Raw genomic sequence first — 14,808 nt, 5'->3', positions numbered from 1 at the left:
CTTTCCAGCCACTCTTCCCTGAGCCTGTAGTTGTATGGGGTTATTGTGACCCAAGTGCAGGATATGTGACACTCTATGCAAATAAGGAGGACTATACATGTTCTCTTCATTGTTGCCACAACATTAGTCTGTGAGAAGAAACACAGACTTTCAGAAGCATGAGAGCCTCAGCAGTCCAACCGCTGTTGCATCCACTTCAAAAGCTTTTGGCTAAGCTAATGTTTTATACCTTCCAGCTTGGAGGTTTGGTCAGGTGCCACTCGAAGAAGGTAGCTCTGGTTTCATCATCACTGTCTTGATATGAAAGACACTTACTAAACACTGTTAGTATGGCAGTTCACATCATGCAGTTCAGTATTGCATATTTTCACCTAGAATCAAATCCCCTAGAGGTACACACCGGACTTCTCCATCCTTAAGCATCACCCACCAGGTGCTGCCAGGTCCTTGGGCAAAATCAATCCCACGAATGGGCTTGTCTTTGCCTGAGGCAGGAGTACCCCAGACTGCTTTTCCTAACATATTTTTCATGTGTACTACAGGGACTTTATCTCCTTCTACAGTCCGTAGAATTTCTGATTGGGCAGGCCCGGCTCGATTGGTTGATCCTCTAGTGCTGACCAACCAAGTGGCTTTTGCTAAATGTGAATCCCAGTTTTTAAAGGTTCCACCACCAAGTGCCTTTAGTGTAGTTTTTAACAAACCATTGTACCTTTCAATTTTCCCAGAGGCTGGTGCATGATATGGAATATGATATACCCATTCAATACCATGTTCTTTGACCCAATTGTCTATAATGCTGTTTTTGAAATGAGAGCCATTGTCTGATTAAATTCTTTCTGGCGTACCGTGTCGCCAAAGGACTTGCTTTTCAAGGCCCAAAATAGTATTTTGGGCTGTAGCATGAGGTACGGCATATGTTTCTAACCATCCAGTGGTTGCTTCCACCATTGTAAGTACATAACGCTTACCTTGACGTGTTTGTGGAAGTGTAATATAATCAATCTGCCAAGCTTCTCCATACTTATACTTTAACCATCGCCCCCCATACCATGCAGACTTTAACCGTTTTGCTTGTTTGATTTCGGCGCAAGTTTCACATTCATGAATAACCTGTGAAATAGTGTCGGTAGTTAAGTCCACCCCTCGATCACGAACCCATTTATATGTTGCATCTCTACCTTGATGCCCTGAAGCATCATGGGCCCACCAAGCTAGGAAAAGTTCACCTTTATGTTGCCAGTCCAAGTCCACCTCAGCTACTTTAATCTTAGCAGCTTGATCTGCTTGTTGGTTGTTTAGATGTTCCTCGGTGGCTCAACTTTTAGGCACGTGAGCATCTACATGACGAACTTTCACAGGCAGGCTCTCTAGCTGAGCAGCAATGTCTTGCCACAGTGTGGCAGCCCAAATGGGTTTACCTCTGTGCTGCCAGTTGCTTTTTCTTCCATTGCTGTAGCCAACCCCACAAGGCATTTGCTACCATGCATGAGTCAGTATAAAGTATTGGCCAATTTTCTCGTTCAGCAATGTCCAAAGCCAGCTGGATGGCTTTCACTTCTGCAAACTGACTGGATTCACCTTGTCCTTCAGTGACTTCTGTAACTTGTCGTGTGGGATTCCACACAGCAGCTTTCCACCTTCGATGTTTTCCTACAAGACGACAGGATCCATCTGTGAACAGTGCATGCTGCTTTTCAGTCTCTGAAAGAGTATTATACGGTGGTGCTTCTTCAGCATATGTTACTTCCTCCTCATCTGGAGTATTTGCTTTCTGGCCAGTCTGTAATCACTTCTAAGATCCCTGGGCGATTGGGATTTCCAACTCCAGCTCGTTGTGTGATCAGTGCAATCCATTTACTCCATGTAACTTCAGTTGCATGATGTGGAGAGGGAACCGTCCCTTTGAACATCCAGCTCAGCACCGGCAGCCGAGGTGCCAGGAGGAGCTGTGCTTCAGTGCCGATCACTTCTGAAGCAACTCGAACTCCTTCATATGCTGCTAGTATCTCCTTTTCAGTTGGAGTATAGTTGGCCTCAGATCCTTTGTATCCTCGACTCCAAAAACCTAAGGGTCAACCTCGGGTTTCTCCTGGTGCTTTCTGCCAGAGGCTCCAGGTAAGTCCATTATCTCCGGCTGCGGTGTAGAGCACATTTTTAACATCTAGTCCAGTCCGAACTGTCCCAAGGGCCACCGCATGAGTTATCTCACTCTTAATTTGTTCAAAGGCTTGTGGTTGTTCTGGGCCCCACTCAAATTGGTTCTTTCTACGAGTTGCTCGATAGAGAGGGCTCACAATGTGGCTGTAGTCAGGAATACGCATTCTCCAAAAACCTACAATGCCCAAGAAAGTCTGTGTCTCCTTTTTATTAGTAGGTGGAGACATTGCTGCAGTTTTGTTGACCACATCCATTGGGATCTGATGACGGCCATCTTGCCATTTTCTTCCTAAAGTGTATCTCTCATGTAGGTCCCTTTACCTTGCTTCGTTTTATGGCAAAACCAGCATCCAAAAGAATCTGAATTATTCTCTCACCTTTCTTGAAGACTTCTTTCGCTGTGTCGCCCCATACGATGATGTCGTCAATATATTGCAAGTGTTCTGGAGCTTTACCTTGCTCCAGCGTGGTCTGGATCAGTCCATGGCAGATGGTAGGACTGTGTTTCCACCCCTGGGGCAAGCGATTCCATGTGTACTAGATGCCCCTGCAGGTGAAAGCAAACTGCGGCCTGCACTCTGCTGCTACAGGAATAGAGAAAAATGCATGAGCAATGTCAGTTGTAGCATACCACTTGGCTGCCTTTGACTCCAGTTCAAATTGCAGTTCTAGCATGTCAGGCACAGCAGCTCTCAGTGGTGGTGTAACTTCATTCAGGCCACGATAGCCTACAGTTAGTCTCCACTCGTCACTAGACTTAAGCACTGGCCAGATTGGGCTGTTAAAAAGTGAGCGAGTCTTACTGATCACACCCTGGCTTTCCAATTGACGGATCAGCTTCTGGATAGGAATCAAAGAGTCTCGACTGGTGTGGTATTGTCGGCAATGCACCGTCGTGGTAGCAATTGGCACCTGCTGATCGTCAACCATCAGCAGTCCTACAACAGAAGGGTCATCTGAAAGACCAGGCAAATCAGACAGCTGTTCAATTTTCTCAGTGTCCACAGCTGCTATACCAAATGCCCACCTATACCCTTTTGGGTCCTTAAAATACCCTCTCCTGAGGTAGTCTATGCCAAGGATGCACGGAGCATCTGGACCGGTCACAATGGGATGCTTTTGCCAGTTTTTTCCAGTGAGCCTCATTTCAGCCTCTACAACAGTGAGTTCCTGGGATCCCCCAGTCACTCCAACAATATTGATGGATTGCGTTCCTTTATAGTTAGAAGGAATTATTGTGCACTGAGCACCAGTTTCCACTAAAGCTTTGTACTCCTGGGGGTGTGTTGTACCAGGCCATAGTATTTGTACAGTCCAATAAACTCTGTTATCCCTTTCCTCCACCTGGTTGGAGGCAGGGCACCTCTAATTCCTGTTTTGCACAGTCTCTGGGTGTGAATTAGAGGTTCCTTCAAGAGCATCAGAATCTCTTCTGCTCCTTTTGTAAACTGGAGCAGCCACCTTCCTAGGAGTTTTTCCTTTTCTCTCACGTACTTGTTCCTGAAGTTCTGAGGTAGGTCTTCCATGCTACTTATTCATGTTTTCTCCCTGCTTATGTAGGAAGAACCACAGTGAACCTCTTTTTGTGGACTGTCTCTGCCCTCTCTCTCGAGATTGGAAACGCCTTCTCCTAACAGCTGAAACATAGGTTTGTGCAGGTCGTGAACGGTATGAGTCTTCTCTGAGCTCTTTGATTTCTTGCAACAGCTTTTCAAACCAGTCATCAGATTTTTCACACAGTTTCTCCACAGCAGAGACACAAGCCCGTAGAGAACCAGCAAGGCTGTCCTCAAAGTTCCGGAGCTGTTCAATTACTTCAGTAACATCTTGTACACCTCCAGCTGACCAGACCATTCCTACCAATGACTTAGCATATGCAGGTGGTGCACTTTGCACAGATCTGCGCCACAGAGGTCGTGTAAAATTGATTCTATCTGGGTCTGTCCCCTCTTGGCTGTTTGGTCCAAAATAGATGATCTCTTGCACAGCTAATTCTCTCAGGAACTGGATACCTCTCTCCGTAGTATTCCATTTCCCTAACTTGGATATACAGTCTTCCTTGTAGGGAAATCTTACTTTCATAGCTACCAGGAGTCGGGTCCAGAGAGTAGTGGCATTAGACTCTCTTGAAATTGCCCTATCAATGGTGGAATCTTTTGACAGAGATCCCAGCTGCCTGGCTTCACCACCTTCCAATTCAATTGTTTCTGCTCCATTGTCCCAGCATCGGAGCAGCCAAGTTAAAATATTCCTGCCTTCACAACGACTAAAGTCTTTTCGCAGATCTCTCAGCTCACCTGGAGAAAAGGACCAAGTGGTGGTCACTTCATCTCCTCCCTGTGCTGATGATGCCCCTTGGGTTGATGTTGGCCCTGTGCCATCACCTGCTGCACGGGTAGTCTTTCTAGTGACTTTCTTACAACCAGCAACTGATGCTGATATGGGTTCACCATCATTTGATTCATTTCCAGAGTCTGAATGACTGTCAAAGTGATTGCTGTGGTTACAGTAGCAACAGTGACCAGTGTGAGAAGAAGGGGGGGCTGCCTTGTTAGCCTTTGAGGCTGGAGAGGTGTTATCTGCAGCGACCTTGGCAGAGGAGCTCTGCGGAGGAGCTGTAGTTTCAGCCTGTGAAGCCGCGGTTGGGGGGGCAGTGGCTGCAGCGGCAGCTTTCGCTGTTTTGCTTTTTTCTGGAGCGGCTCGGAGTGCTTTTTGCTAAAGCTTCTGAAGGCGCACCACAAATCTCAGGACTAAAAAGGGACGCAAACCTCCTATTGAACCTCATTTCTCTTAACAGTAACACAAACTGACACACATTCAGCAAACCAGATAACACCATCACAGTTCTATCAAAGCTCCAAGGATATTCAAAGCTCTCTAAAACATTTGCAAACTGTCCTAGCGAAAACACAAAAGTATTGTTACTCAGTCTTTCTAAAGATTCGCTTGACCAATTAGCAAACACAAAGCCATTCTGCTCTTTACTGTCTCCTGGAGGCTTTTCAAGGTAAAGCAAAAACGAGTAAAAATTAATTAGCGGCTGCAGTATAATGAAATAAACCAGTGACAAACCACGCAATATCATTAGAACCATAGTCCAGTTTCTTGTTGTTATATAATGAATACTTCGATTCAGAAGGAAACACCAACACAGATATGGGATCAGCGAGCACAATGTAGAAAATAACTGATAGAACTTATGCCACAACATCTTTAAGTCAATGTAATTCACTTTGCCTTAATACCACTAAATAATATCCGAAGCAAACAGACGCGCGAGTATCACAACTCTATGAGTTGGCACCGTGCCAAGAAAATTGAAAGGTACGTCAGAGCAGTAAAAAAGCCCAAAATCTCCAAAGTTACCCCTTTCTCTCGCCCCATGTTGGGTACCAATTATCTGTCAAGGGTTAAGATTGCGGGGTGACAATCAAACCCTGGCAGATGTATTGGTAACCTCCTCTCCCCCCCACTTCCCCCTTTTGCCCCTCCCTCTCCCCCCTTCCCACTCAGGACAGGCGATCGGGAGGGAAAGAAGGACAGAGAGAAGGGAGTTGGAAAAATTAAAGATGTTTTACTAATGCTACTAATAAGAATAGAGAAAATAATACAAAATATACAAAACCAATCTTGTAAGTCTCAGCAACTGCAGAGCCAGCACCCAAAGTCCTGGATTAGACTCTGTAGCCAGCCGGAGCTGGATTCAGTCTCTCACTAGGCCTCAGTTCGCAGGGACGACCAGCAAGGTCCTCTCGTAATGTCGGCCATAAGCAGAAGGGAAAAAGGGAAAAAGGGAAAAGGGACGAGATCCTCATGATATCCCACTTTTATATGAAGGATTCACATGAATGGAATGTTATACACAGTTGGTCAGTTTCTTGGTTACCAGTTTCTCGTTGCCCCTCTCGCGAGATGTCCATCCGTGCTTATCAATAAGTTTGCATTCCACTGCTAGGTTTACCAAAACATGTATCTGGTTCTCCAGGAAAATGCAGCTAATATGAAGGCTTTAGCTGACAGGCAAAATTCACTAAAAGAGAAACTTGTTTTTTAACAAAACCAGGACAGGAGGAAGCTGCGTCCCGCAATCTGAGAGAAATGAAGAAAGATTTCAAGGCCTTGGGACGGATGGTAAAAGAGTCTGGGGCACAAGTGATTTTCTCTTCCCTCCTTCCAGTTTTGGGTGATGATATAGGAGGGAATAGAAAAATTCAGTCTGTGAAAAATTGGCTACAAGACTGATGCTACAGGCAGGGTTTTGGGTTCCTTGATAATGGCTGGTTTTACAAGACACCAGTCCAAACAGTGATACGTGGGAAAGGTTTATCTCACAGGGAAAAGGATTCTGGGTCACGAATTAGCAGGACTCATTTGGAGAACTTTAACCTAGATTTGAAGGGGGATGGGGCTGTAGCTGGGCTTGCATCAGTGGGACAGCACTCTAGAGTTGATGAAGGCTGGGAGACCTCTCACACCCCTAGGGTGAAATCAGTGTGCTCAGCTCTCTCTCTGAAATGCCTGTACAGCAATGTGCGCAGCATGGGGAATAAGCAGGAGGAGTTAGAAACCTGTGTTAGGGCAGGAGATCATGACCTGGTGGCAATTACAGAGACATGGTGGGACAGCTCACATGACTGGAATGTGGTCATGGATGGCTGTGTCCTTTTCAGGAAAGACAGGCCAGCCGGGTGTGGTGGTGGAGTTGCTCTTTACGTGAGAGAGCAACTACAATCTATTGAGTATTGTCCAGGCACGGATGAGGAGCGCGTTGAGACTCTGGGTGAGAATGAAGGGGCAGGCTGGCAGGGGTGATACTGTTGTGGGTGTCTATTACAGGCCACCAGATCAGGGTGAGGAAGTTGATGAGGCCTCTACAGGTAGGCGAGAGCAGCCTTGCAATCACAGGCCCTGATTCTGGTGGTGGATTTTAACTTCCCTGATGTTTGCTGGAAGGACTACTCAGCCAGACAGACACAGTCCAGGAGGTTTCTCCAGTGCCCTGATGATAACTTTCTGATGCAAATGGTGGAGGAGCCGAGTGGGAGAGGTGCACTGCTGGATCTCATCCTCACTAACAAGGAGGGTCTGGTCGAAGCAGTAAAGGTTGAGGGCTGCCTGGGTTGCAGCGACCATGAGATGGTGGAGTTCAGCATCTGGTGTGGCAGGAACAGAATAGCAAGCCGAATTGCAACCCTGGACTTCAGCAGGGCAAACTTTGGCCTTTTCAGGCAATTGCTGGGGGAAATCCCATGGACAAGGCTGCTTGAAGGTAAAGGGGCCCAAGATAGTTGATTAGTGTTCCAGGACTGCTTCTACCAGGCACAAGATCAGAGCATCCCAACAGATAGGAAGACAAGTGAGGGAACCAGGAGGCCTACATGGTTAAACAGGGAGCTGCTGGGTAAGCTCAAGTGGAAGAGGAGAGTTTATAGATCATGGAAGGAGGGGCTGGCCACCTGGGGAGAATATAAGGCTGTTATCAGAGGGTGCAGGGAGGCAACTAGGAAAGCTAAGGCCTCCTCAGAATTAAATCTGGCGAGAGGGTCAAGGACAACAGAAAGAGCTTTTTCCAATACGTGGCAGATAGAACTCACACCAGAGGCAATGTAGGCACACTGATGAATGAGGTGGGTGCCCTGGTGACAGAAGATACAGAGAAGGCAGAGTTACTGAACGCCTTCTTTGTCTGCTCTGCCGGAGGCTGTCCTGAGGAGCTCCGTAGCACTGAGTTCCCAGAGGAAGGAAGGACAATGGAGGAGTTTACCTGGGTTGATGAGGACTGGGTTAGGGAGCAGTTAAGCAATCTGGACATCCATAAATCCATGGGTCCAGATGGGATGCACCCGCGGGTACTGAGGGAGCTGGCTGAGGTCGTTGCTGGACCGTTCTCCATCATCTTTGCCAAGTCTTTGGAAATGGGAGAGGTGCCTGAGGACTGGAGGAAAGCAAATGTCACTCCAGTCTTCAAAAAGGGCAAGAAGGAGGACCCGAGTAACTCTAGACCGGTCAGCCTCACCTCCATACCTGGGAAACTGATGGAACGACTTCTCCTTGGTGCCATCTCAAGGCATATCAGGGATAAGAGGGTCATTAGGGGCAGTCAACATGGCTTCACCAAGGGGAAGTCGTGCTTGACCAACCTAATTGACTTTTATGAAGACATAACAAGGTGGATGGATGATGGCAGGGCGGTGGATGTGGTCTACCTTGATTTCAGTAAAGCATTTGACACAGTCTCCCACAGCATCCTCACAGCTAAACTGAGGGAGTGCGATCTGGATGACTGGGTAGTGAGTTGGACTGCGAACTAGCTGAAGGGGAGAAGCCGAAGAGTCATGGTCAACGGGGCAGAGTTCAGTTGAGGCCTGTATCTAGTGCAGTGCCTCAGGGGTCAGTACTGGGGCCGATATTATTCAATATATTCATCAGTGTTTTGCATGAGGGAATAGAGTGTACTACCAGCAATTTGCTGATGACACCAAACTGGGAGGAGTGGCTGACACTGGAAGCTGTGCTGCCATCCAGAGACCTGGACAGGCTGTAGAGTTGGGTGGGGAAAAATTTAATGAAATATAAGGGCAAGTGTAGAGTCTTGCATCTGGGTAGGAACAACCCCAGGTTCAATTATAACTTGGGGAATGACCTATTAGAGAGCAGCATAGGGGAAAGGGACCTGGGGGTCCTGGTGGACAGCAGGATGAGCATGAGCCAGCACTGGGCCCTTGTGGCCAGGAAGGTCAATGGCATCTGGGGGTGGGTTAGAAGTGGGGTGGTCAGTATGTCAGAGAGGTTCTCCTTCCCCTCTACTCTGCCCTGGTGAGACCACACCTGGAATGTTGTGTCCAGTTCTGGGCTCCTCAGTTCCAGAAGGACAGGGAAGTGCTGGAGAGAGTCCAGCATAGGGCAACATAGATGATTAAGGGAATGGAGTATCTCTCTTATGATGAAAGGCTGAGGGAGCTGGGTCTCCTCAGCTTGGAGGAGACTGAGGGGTGACCTCACTAATGTTTACAGATGGATAAAGGGTGAGTGTCTCGAGGATGGAGCCAGGCTTTTCTCAGCGACAACTAATGATAGGACAAGGGGTAATGGGAACACAAGATGTTCCACTTAAATTTGAGAAGAAACTTCTCAGTGAGGGTGACAGAACACTGGGCCAGGCTGCCCAAGGAGGTTGTGGAGTCTCCTACTCTGCAGACATTAAAACCCACCTGGACACCTTCCTGTGTAACCCCATCTGGGTGTTCCTGCTCCGGCAGGGGGATTGGACTCAATGAGGTTTTGAGGTCCCTTCCAATCCCTAACATTCTGTGATTCTGTGACATTCTGGGCAAAACTCCCAACAAGCAGATCTTAACTTTAAATTGTTAAACATTCAGAATGTTAATTTACTACTTCTTATTTGTGCATTGTGTAAAGTACAAAGATGTGAGGAAATTTAAAGGAAGTAATGACAGTTAACAAATATGAGGCAAATTTTAATTAAAGCTCATTTTGTGCATTTATGAGGTTGAAATCTTCAAAACTGTAACTGTTACATTATTTGCCTTTCTAACAAATTTATGTATTGGTTGTATATTGCTGCTTACCGTAATGTCCTGAAGGTTGGCCAAGCATGATATTTTTTTTTGGTATTCTGTTAATTTTTGTGATAGAAAATCTCATGGTAACTTCCTAAAGTTAGTTGTTGTTGAGAACTATCTCTTCAGGAATGGAAATTTATGCCTATAATTTTAAATACACAGTGGTATATTCTGTATATTTCGTGTTTGTTATTAGTTTAGTTATTAACTCATTGCTATATTTTTTTCTACTTCTATTTTTTCTTCAAAATAAAAGTTTTAATTCAGTGTTGCTTCACTTCTTACTGTGTTACTGCTGTATTGTTGTTGAAGAAGTCCTTGTAGCAAGCACCATAACCACTTGACAGTGTTCTGCCCTGCACTGAACAAGCTGTCTGCTTTGTGCTGTAAAGTCATTTTTGTGTCCAGTGGCTGAATTATATTCTTATTTGTCTTGCAGGCACAGGAGAGAGTGGTAAAAGCACGTTTATCAAACAGATGAGAATCATTCATGGATCAGGTTACTCTGATGAAGACAAAAGGGGCTTTACAAAATTGGTGTACCAGAATATATTTACAGCAATGCAGGCCATGATCAGAGCCATGGATACCCTCAAAATCCCATACAAGTATGAACATAATAAGGTGAGATTTTTGTTTATTTCCATAGCTGAAACTTTTCCTCTTTTATCTTTAGGAAATGTGCTGAAAGTCTCTAAAAATTATAAATCACGTAGTAATTATATTTTACCTAAAGTTTAGAAGAAAAGGGCCTCTTCCAGTCCTACCTCTAGTTCTCTGCCCTTTGCACTGCTCTGATAACATAGGTGCTGGGGGGGGGTGTTGTCATAGCAAGAGGGTAAAGGGCAGGTTGGTGTTTGCCTGTGACTTTAGTTATCTTTTTTTCTTTCCTCACAGCCCTCGTTCTGTCCAGAGCACAGTTAAGCTGTTTTTCTGGTGTGTACCAGCATTACTTAAGGTTTCGCATCATTAATATTATGTGGGGAAAAATAAATTTATTACAAAAATAGAGACCTTCAAAGGTCATCTAGTCCAACCACTGTGCAATGAGCAGGGACATCTTCAACTAGATCAGGTTGCTCAGAGCCCCTTCCAGACTGACCTTGAATTTTTCCAGGGATGGGGCATCTATCACCTCTCTGGGCAACCTGTTTCAGTATTTTACCACCCTCGCTGTAAAAAATTTCTTCCTCATGTCTAGCCTGAATCAGCCCTTCTTTAGTTTAAAACCATCATCCACTATCCTATCGTAACAGGCCCTTCTAAAATGTCCGTCTCCATCTTTCTTATCAGCCCCTTTTAAGTACTGAAAGGCCACAATAAGGTCTCCACAAGTCTCCTCTTCTCCAGGTTGAACAACCCCAACTCTCTCAGCCTGTCCTCATAGGAGAGTTGTTCCAGCCCTCTGATCATCTTGGTGGCCCTCCTCTGGAACCTCTCCAACAGGTCCATGTCTTTCCTGTACTCCAGAGCTGGAGTCAGTACTCCAGGTGGGGTCTCACCAGAGCAGAGTGGAGGGGCAGAATCACCTCCCTCAACCTGCTGACCATGCTCCTTTTGATGCGGCCCAAGATACGATTGGCCTTCTGGGCTGTGAGTGCACATTGCTGGCTCATGTCCAGTCTTTCATCCACCAGTACCCACAAGTCCTTCTCTGCAGGGCTGCTCTCAATCCCTTCATCCCCCAGCCTGTATTGATACCAGGGGTTGCATCAATCCAGGTGCAGGACCTTGCACTTGACCTTATTGAACCTGATAATTTTATGTGAAGTTGGTTGGAAATGTTTCATTATTGTAAGAAAAAAAAATCAACATCTTGGTTATCAGTTAAAAGCACAGAGAATGCCTTCAGCTCTGCGTGCTATATGAGAAAAGCAATAACTAAAATAAACTTAGAACCTAATTCTGGTTTAAGTTTTGTTTTTTTTTTTTTTTAAAGAAACTACATCAATGCATATGACATTACATCTCCATATATTCAAATATTATAGCATGCATAATTTCTAGTACTTAAGGAGTTGTGAATAGATGTTCTAGAAAGAAGAAGGAAATATAATTAGCTAATTATAAATTGGGACCTAAAGAATCAAGAGAATTTTTAAATTTCTTTTTATGAAGTTCAACAGTCCTATGCACTAAATGGCTTTTTGTTTATCCTGTACTGAGCCTCATTAAAATAAGTGTAGTGGGTTGGTTGTTTTTTGGTTTTGTTTTTATGCAATAATGAAAATTTGTATATTTATATTACTATATAGTGTTGTCCCTCCCGGTGGAAGAGAAATACACACAGTAATTTATTCATCGTGTTCTCTTGCTGAGTATTCGATTGTTGATCAGTATGCGCGTGGGTAGTAAGGTTAATCTTATGCTCATACTGATTTTCAGGTAAATTAGCAGAGTCTGTATAGTTCTAAAACAAAACTGAAAGTCATCTGTGATTCTCCACAATGCCAAAAATAAAAGGAATATGCATGAGAAAGCAAGAAGAAAAACATTTACATGGCTTTTATTTTTATTCAAATAACATATTGCAAATTGATTCAAGCTATGTATATAGGTCAAGGAAAATGTATATCTTACCAACAATTGCTCTAATGTTTTCATTTTACTTTATTGTTAGTCTTGTGATGTTTAATCATATGCAAGTATGTTTACTAGATGGCATGCACAGGAAGTAGTCTGCAGAAGAACTCATTGAAAAACATAGTTGATACTATCCTTGCACTGTTTTGCTAAAATGTTTTTCTAAAAATCATTCTCATCCTCACTAACAAGGAGGGTCTGGTCGAAGCAGTAAAGGTTGAGGGCTGCCTGGGTTGCAGTGACCATGAGATGGTGGAGTTGAACATCTTGTGTGGCAGGAACAGAAAAGCAAGTAGAATTGCAACCCTGGACTTTAGCAGGGCTAACTTCAGCCTTTTCAAGCAATTGCTAGGGGAAATCCCATGGGCAAGACTGCTTGAAGGAAAAGGGGCCCAAGAGAGCTGGATTGCATTCAGAGATTGCTTCTTCCACGCTCGTGGATGGATGATGGCAGGGCGATGGATGTGGTCTACCTTGACTTCAGTAAAGCCTTTGACACAGTCTCTCACAGCATCCTCACAGCTAAATTGAGGAGGTGTGGTCTAGACAACAGAGTAGTGAGGTGAGTTACAAACTGTCTTATGGAGAGAAGCCAGAGAGTGGTAGTCAATGGTGTGGAGTCCAGTTGGAGGCCAGTATCTAGTGAAGTGCCTCAGGGGTCAGTATTGGGGCCAATGTTATTCAATATATTCATTAACGATTTGGACGAGGGAATTGAGTGTACTATCAGCAAGTTTGCTGATGACACTAAGCTGGGACGAGTGGCTGACACGCCAGAAGGCTGTGCTGCCATCCAGCGGGACCTGGACAGGCTGGAGAGTTGGGCGGGGAATAACCTGATGGAATTTAACAAGGGAAAGTGTAGAATCCTGCATCTGGGCAGGAACAACCCCAGGTTCCAGTATAGGTTGGGAAATTACATATTAGAGAGCAGTGTAGGGAAGAGGGACCTGGGGGTCCTGGTGGACAACAGGATGAGCATGAGCCAGCACTGTGCCCTTGTGGCCAGGAAGGCTAATGGCATCCTTGGGTGTATTACAAGGGGGGTGGTTAGTCGATCGAGAGAGGTTCTCCTTCCCCTCTGCTCCACCCTGGTGAGACCCCATCTAGAATATTGTGTCCAGTTCTGGGCCCCTCAGTTTAAGAAGGATAGGGAACTGCTGGAGAGGGTCCAGCGTAGGACAGCAAAGATGATTAAGGGAGTGGAGTATCTCCCTTATGAAGAAAGGCTGAGGGAGCTGGGTCTCTTTAGTTTGGAGAAGAGGAGACTGAGGGGTGACCTTATTAATGTTTATAAATATATAAAGGGTGAGTGCCACGAGGATGGAGCCAGGCTCTTCTTGGTGACAATCAGTGATAGGACAAGGGGTAATGGGATCAAGCTGGAACACAAGAGGTTCCACTTAAATTTGAGAAGAAACTTCTTCTCAGTGAGGGTGACAGAGCACTGGAACAGGCTGCCCAGGGAGGTTGTGGAGTCTCCTTCCCTGGAGACATTCAAAACCTGCCTGGACATGTTCCTGTGCTACCTCACCTAGACGTTCCTGCTCCAGCAGGGGGATTGGACTAGATGATCTTTTGAGGTCCCTTCCAATCCCAAACATACTGTGATACTGTGATTCAGTGCTCTGTCCCATTTGGGAATGTCCTCTTTGGAGCCAGGAGCACTGTCAGCATCTCTTGGTTGCCAAGATTCCAAGATTATGGGTGGGCTGCTTTAAGAGGAAAGGAAGTTTCTTGTTTTCTGCACCTTGGCCCTACTTTGGTACAAAACATTGTCATGGTTGAACCCGAGCCGGCAATACAACGATGATAGCCGCTCACTTGCCCCCACCCCCACAACAGGGGAGAGAATCAAAAGGGAAGGGAGAAACTTGGATTGAGATAAACACAGTTTAATAAATAAAAAAATACTAATACACTACTAGTAAATATATATAAAATAGAAATAAAAGATACTCAAGGCAATTCCTCATGAGCTCTGTCCACAACTGAGCAGCCAGGCCCAGCAAGCCAAGCCTGCTCCTAAAGCCAATCCTAGAGAGAGAAAAGAGAGGAAAAAAGCAGAAAAGCCCGGAGACCTCTGCAAAATGGTAAAAGGCCGGACTAAATGTCACAACTGGCAGTGGGGTCAGACTGACAGGCCTGTAATTCCAGATCATCCTTCCGGCCCTTCTTGTAGATGGGCGTCACGTTTGACAACTTCCAGTCACCTGGGACCTCCCCCGTTATCCAGGACTACTGATAAATAATTGAAAGTGGTTTGGTGAGCACCTCTGCAGCTCCCTCAAGAACCCTTGGATGGATTCCATTTTTCCCCATAGACTTGTTTGAGTCTAAGTGGTGTAGTAGGTTGTTAACCATTTCCCCTTGGATTATTGGGGGTTCATTCTGCTCCCCAGCCCTGTTGTCTGGCTCAGGGGGGTGTGCACCTGAAACACAACTGGTTTTACTATTAAAGACTGAGCCAAAAAGGCATTTA

The 14,808-nt window shown here is 45.4% G+C and overlaps 1 protein-coding gene across 1 annotated transcript in view; it reads left to right on the top strand.

Moving 5' to 3' along the window:
* LOC136115694 (guanine nucleotide-binding protein G(q) subunit alpha-like) overlaps positions 1-14,808 on the top strand; it is a 160,749-nt gene that overhangs the window by 45,284 nt on the left and 100,657 nt on the right. The window contains exon 2 of the mRNA XM_065861900.2: positions 10,183-10,367. Coding sequence (XP_065717972.1) covers positions 10,183-10,367 — 185 coding nt within the window. The remainder of the gene's footprint in view (positions 1-10,182; positions 10,368-14,808) is intronic.

The sequence above is a fragment of the Patagioenas fasciata genome, chromosome W (assembly GCF_037038585.1).
Source record: "Patagioenas fasciata isolate bPatFas1 chromosome W, bPatFas1.hap1, whole genome shotgun sequence".
Taxonomy (NCBI): domain Eukaryota; kingdom Metazoa; phylum Chordata; class Aves; order Columbiformes; family Columbidae; genus Patagioenas; species Patagioenas fasciata.
The sequence above is the reverse complement of the archived record's forward strand: the minus strand, read 5'-3'. Positions and strand labels throughout refer to the sequence as shown.